Here is a 6,506-nt window from a genome sequence, read left to right as displayed (position 1 = left end):
ACGTGTGAATGGAGCCGTGTCCGTTCTTCCGTTTTTCGTGATTTTCTGTGGACCCATTGACTTTCAATGGGTCCGTTGAAAACTCGGCTAATGCACCGTTTGTCATCCGCGTCCGTGATCCGTGGTTCCAGTCCATCAAAAAAATATAACCTGTCCTATTATTTTCGCGGACAACGGTTTGCGGACCCATTCAAGTCAATGGGACCGCTAAAAAACACGGAGGCACACAAGATTGTCCGCGTCCGTTTTTTTCTTATCATTTGCATGGCAAACCTGTCTTAGATTTTTTTTTTACTTTCCTTTATGTCTGGTGATCCTCCAAAAATAAAGGAAGACACACGGAAACAAAAACGGATCACGGAACAACGGAACCCCAATTTGCGGAACGGAACACAACAACGGTCGTGTGCATGAGGCCTTTTTCAGTGTTTTGTGGTCCGTTTTTTACGGATCCGTTTTTTGTTTCCGTTGTGTTTCCGTTTCCTTTCCATTTTTCCGTTCCGTTTTTCCGTATGCCATATACAGTATACAGAAATTGGGCTGGGCATAACATTTTCAATAGATGGTTCCGCAAAAACGGAACGGAAGACATACGGATGTATTTCCGTATGTGTTCTGTTTTTTTGCGGACCCATTGACTTGAATGGAGCCAAGCACCGTGATTTGGGGACAAGAATAGGACATGTTCTATCTTTTCACAGTACGGAAATACTGAAACAGAAAGCACACGGAGACACTTCAGTATTTTTTGCTGAACCATTGAAATAAATGGTTCAGTATATGTACCGCTTACTGAACTAAAAAAACGGCCAGTATACTGAACGCAAATTACTGTCGTGTGCATGAGCCCTTAGTCTAGTGTCACACACAGCTTTTTGTGGCAGTTGTAATGCAGTATTTTAAGACAAAGTCGGAACTGTATTGGGAGGGAATGAGAAATAAAAAGGAAGGACTTATACGTCTCCTTCCTGTTGGGTCCACTTTAGAATGTGGCTCAAAAGCTGCCCCAAAAAGCTGGGTGTGATGGATTTACATGCTTCAATGATTTATGATATTCATTCATTTGACCACTTTTTGGTCCATGGTTCCTCATAGTAGAGAAGGCATACAACATGTATGTGTAATAAAGTTGAAATTATAATTATATTTTAAATTGTGTGAGGAAAATTCAAAAAGCTGCACGGCAACATACTGTTAAATTGCCAAACCATGAAGCGATTGTATTTACACACAGCAATTTGCTGATCCTAGAAGAGTTGTGATCACTCTTTGACTACTTAAAGTAGGACCACAAGTTACCCTTATTGTTGTCATGAGGTCACTGGACCATTGGAGCTGGAGTTTCAGGTCTACATCTTCAATCAATCTTTCAGGAGTAGAGTATGAAATACTCTGGTTCACATCTTTATGCAGTAAAGGGGCAATTATGTGATGCCTTTGGTAGGAAAATGATTGTAATAATAGATGGCACCAGTATCCCACACAGTGGAGTAAATTAATTCTGCTAATGTTTCTTCTGCTTCCTCCTGGCTGGACGGCAAGTTCTGCAGCAAAATGAGAAGATTTTTATGATAATGTAGAGAATAAGGAATAGGCAAATGAGCAGGAAACCGATGACATCTAGGCAGTGGTACTGGTACCAGGATAGATCATGGGATGCTGGACGCAGGTGCTTTGCTCCTTTGTGACGCATGACAAACTCTATCCAGAAAACAGCTCTATCTAGTGGTTTAACTGGCTGGTCATGATGTATCTGAGATATCCTCACTGCATTTTCTTTATAACTGAAAGATAAAATGTAGTAATGTTTTACATTTAACCTTATTATTGCCTTAAAGGGGTTTTCCGTGAGTGTGATATTGATGACCGATTCTCTGGACACCCGGGACCCCTGTGGATCAACTTTATGAGGAGGCCACAGCGCTTTGGTGTGAGCTGTGGCCTCCTTGCAGCTTACAAAAGACAGCAGTGTCCATTAAGCTACATTCACACGTCCGTGGTGTGTTGCGGACCCGCAAATTGCGGGTCCGCAATACACCAGCCCGTCACCCCCATAGAAATGCCTATTCTTGTCCGCAAGCTGCGGACAAGAATAGGACATGCTCTATCTTTTTGCGGAGCTGCGGACCCAAAATTGGGGCCGCGCTCCGCAATTGCGGCTGCAGACAGCACACTGTGTGCTGTCCGCATCCATTCCGTCCCCATAGAGAATGAATGGGTCCGCACCCGTTCCGCAAAATTGCGGAACAGATGCGGACACATTTTGCGGACGTGTGAATGGAGCCTTAGGTAGATGGCCGTGCTTGATATTTCAGCTCAGACCCATTTCCTTGAATGGGACTGAGCCACGCCTTGGCCACGTGACCTATGAATGTGACGTCATTGGCCTAGGAAGAGGCCACAGCGCCACTGCCTCTTCAAACAGATGTTTGGCAGGGGTGCCGGGTGTAGAAACTCACCAGTATGATATTAATAGCCTATCAGAATCTTTGAAAACCCCTTTAACACTGCTTAATTTTAAATACCTAAGAAATGCCACATTTTTCAAAAATTACACTCAAAGGCTATGTACACCTTTGCAACCATTTGTTTATGATTATTAGCCAATGCATCGAAAATTTGAAATTAAGAAACTCTAGAATAGATCATAATTAAAAATGTCCTACTGTTTTGTTTCTACTGCTCCTACATTGATCTATATGTCTCCACGGTAACAGACAACAAAACAACCCTGTGCAGTCTGATCCCGCAGTCATACTCCCATCTTCCTGTTCGTTACTTCTTTCTAACCTAATGTAGGCTGCATAAAGTAGGGGACAAATGGCTGTTGCCACGTAAAGTAATAAAATTGAGCCAGAATTGTAGTGCACATGGCATGCACAACATTTATTAGGTGTCTTAGACACTGGTTAGCGATGAGCTCGACAAGAGGTGTGGCTTTGTAGGAAAGGGGAGTGGCTTAACACACAAAACTCTGTGGGAAAAATGCATAATTCTGGCATAAAGTGAGCCAACTCACAGACAATATAAATTTTGACTAGACGGTCTAAAGATGTGCCCCAGAGGAAGGTGTGCCAAAACATGCGTTGGGGTTTACGGTTCTCCTGAGGTGAATTCTGATTATGGGTAAGGATGTATATGGCGCTTGTCCTCATTTAATTTCATTGCAGTGCATATATACGTTTATATACATTAATGTGGGTAAATTGTGGTTATTTATTATCATACCCTGCAATGTTGAAGGGATGATAAGCCATTTGTGTAATATTTTGGCTTGTATGTTTCTTTACATCGTTTTTCATATATTTTGTTGGTTTAACTATTTTTTTATAGCTTTTTGACTTTTCAAACATCCAGCTTCTACAAACTTCAGGCTCCATATGCTATGCATTGTTTGTTACTATCCCTCAGGAACACTGCACTTTTTCTGTTGTAGTGATTCATCCTCTTTTAAAGGGGTTTTCTCATCTCACACAATGGGGGCATATCGCTAGGATATGCCCCCATTGTCTTATAGGTGTGGGTCCCACCGCACCTATATCGAGAACGGAGCCCCGAAAGTGAAGGAGAGCGCACTGCGCATGCGCAGCCGCCCTCCATTCATTTCTATGGGGCCGCCGAAAATAGCCGAGCGCCGGGGCTCCGTTCTCGATATAGGTGCGGGTCCCAGTGGTGGGACCCGCACCTATAAGACAATGGTGGCATATCCTAGCGGCACGCTCCCATTCACTTCTATGGGAGAGGCGGGGATTAGCGCTTGGTGGTGGACGGACGGAAATCTGGGGTCCTCCAGCCACAGCGCTCCACGCTCCATTCTCAATATAGGTGCGGGTCCCAGTGGTGGGACCCGCACCTATCAGACAATGGGGGCATATACTAGCGATATGCCCCCATTGTCTAAGATGGGAATACCCCTTTAAGTATTTATAGATTGTCTCAATAAAAAGTGTGTTTTATTTGAGATTTGGTGACTCAATTTTTCTGTAGGTTGTATTATTATACGTGTCTGCTCTTTATTGGGGTATTACCATAGTTCTGTAACTATTTTCCTAATTATCATCAATATTAAAAGCCCGGACAACCCCTTTAATGTTAGAAATCAAGCATTATTTTAGCATGAAAAATTCACTTGAAGATCACCTTACCTTGGATTGTTAATAACAGTATTTACTGCATCCACTAATTCTTGGCTCTGCATCTTGTTGATATCTAGCATTACCGCCATGCCTTTGGTCTTCATATGAATAATATTATCTGGCTGATCAGCAAATAATGGAATTCCAACCATAGGCACTCCATGATAGATGGCTTCATAAATTCCATTAGTTCCTCCATGTGTAATGAAAGCTTTGGTCTTTGGATGGCCTAAATGAGGACATTTTAAGGATGGTTATGCACCACATTTTTGTTGGCCTTTTTAAGTGAAAAATGTCACAGCTAGATATTACATGTTGGCCAAAAGAAAATTATAAAATGTCCTACAAACACTGAGTATTTTCTAGTTGCTTTTTAAGACTTTTAAGTCTCTTTTCTATGTTTTTGTCAATTGCAGCATGCTCTGGGTGTGCCTTTTTTCAGAAGTCTTCTCTAACGAAAAAAAAAAAAAAAAATCGTCAAAAACGCCATCCCAAAATAGAATACATTAATTTCATGGTCTTTTTTACAAGTCAAAATGCAAAAAAAAAAAAAACATGTGGAAGCGCCCTAAATGATAAATAAGGTATTTTATTACTATTAGAACAATGAACTAGCGTTATTATATCCCATGAACTATTTTTCTAATACATAAATATGGCGGACACATTCCTGGGAAACCATTGCTTTGTGTGGACGAGCTTATCCTGCTGAAAAATGCTAGTTGGAAGACCTGCCATGAGAGGGAACATGTGGTCACAGGATGTCCTGCACATATCTCTGAGCTGTCAGTGTCCCTCGTATCACTACTAGTGGTGAGCGACTGTCATATGCCATGGCTCCCCATATAATCACACCAGCAGTTGAGGCAGTGTGTTGCTCCACAGCAAAAGCGCTCACAATGAGGCCTTTATATTCGAACCCAACCATTGTCGGGTCCCGATTAGGACCTGGATTTGTGGCATAAGATGATACAGTTCCACTCCATAACAGTCCAGGATTCTCATTCATGACACCACTGCAAACGAAGGCGACAGTGGCTGGCTGTCAATAGCAGAACGCGTATTGGGCGCCGTGACACAAAATTTCCTTCTGCTAAGTGCCTGGAAATGGTCCAGGCAGGGACAGGGGTATGTAACCACTGCTCTCAGCACCTCCAAACAGGTCAGAACGGCCTATGTTGCTGGCAATTCATTGAAATGGCCATCCTGCTTCACCCAATCCAATGATGCTCCCCCTCTCAAAGTCTGTCAACTGGGAAAAATGTCTTTGAGTACGTCGTAGAGGCAAGTCTAGCAGTTATCAATACTCAAAAGTAGCCTCTGAGAGCTTTTTTATAGGGCAGTGGGGGAAGCAGTTTTTCACCCTCTTGTGACAAGACTCAGTGTCTAATCAGTTTTGCAGTAATCTGGCATGTCTATCTGGGTGTGTTATTTTTTGTCGCTGAGTGTATTTCACCCTATAACACCGCTCCCTGGAATGTTTATTTTAATAAGGATAGGGGAATAAGTCACTACAGACACCTATGGTAGCGGGCTGTTCTTCCAAGGGCACAAAGGTTTAGACATGTTGAAATACATCACCCATGTTTCCTGAGATCAAGAAATGATGCAACAAAATATATTCCAAAGCTAGAGCAATATGTGTACTTGCCCTTTTCAGCCTCCTCTGCTTTCTCTGGTGTTTGGCTTGGTAACTTAGGAGCACTGTACCGTGCTGTTCGTCATTCACCTATAACCTTTGTCCAGAGAGAAGAGCCCCTCACCATGCTTTGCCTAGATCCTAATCCAGCCCTGTACTTAGTTGTATGAATGGTTACAAACCTATTGAGCTCCAGTATTACAAATATGCCGACAGTGATTCAGTTATGTTCCTGAAGTGGAACAAGTAACTACAGGATCCATTACAAAACTAGGAATGACACTGTCCAACTTTTCCTCTGCCCCTCCCTTCTATTCCTCAACCCCACCCGCCATCTCCAGGTCTGATGATGATGACTCATTATTACTGTATTATTTCTTATTTTAGAAAAAAAAAGGATGATTTTCAGAATTCTGTATTGAAGTAATGTTAACAATTATGTTAAAGGGCATCTTTCAGCAGATTTGTACCTATGAAACTGGCTGACCTGTTACATGTGCACTTGGCAGCTGAAGACATCTGTGTTGGTCCCATGTTCATATGTGCCCATATTGCTGAGAAAAACGTATGTTTTATTATATGCCAATGAGTCTTTAGGAGCTCATTTGCTATTAGAGGCTTTGCCCTCTCTGAAACTGCCCCGCACCCTCTTCACTTTGATTAAAAGATACCAGGTGTGATCGTGTTTACACTGCCTGGCCCTGTTAATAAAAGTGGTGAGGGCACCGCAG

At 42.4% G+C, this 6,506-nt stretch overlaps 1 protein-coding gene across 3 annotated transcripts in view; it reads right to left on the bottom strand.

Moving 5' to 3' along the window:
* Window positions 1–904: 904 nt before the first annotated feature.
* Window positions 905–6,506, bottom strand: part of LOC120989703 (UDP-glucuronosyltransferase 2A2-like) — a 45,285-nt gene continuing 39,683 nt past the window's right edge. For all 3 annotated transcript variants that reach the window (XM_040417965.1, XM_040417963.1, XM_040417964.1), the window contains 2 exons: window positions 4,146–4,365; window positions 905–1,784 (listed from right to left, as the gene is read on the bottom strand). In XM_040417965.1, coding sequence (XP_040273899.1) covers window positions 1,505–1,784; window positions 4,146–4,365 — 500 coding nt within the window. In that variant the 3' untranslated portion in view covers window positions 905–1,504. The remainder of the gene's footprint in view (window positions 1,785–4,145; window positions 4,366–6,506) is intronic.

Source organism: Bufo bufo, chromosome 2 (assembly GCF_905171765.1).
Source record: "Bufo bufo chromosome 2, aBufBuf1.1, whole genome shotgun sequence".
Classification (NCBI taxonomy): domain Eukaryota; kingdom Metazoa; phylum Chordata; class Amphibia; order Anura; family Bufonidae; genus Bufo; species Bufo bufo.
This window is presented reverse-complemented; position numbering and strand designations above follow the sequence as displayed.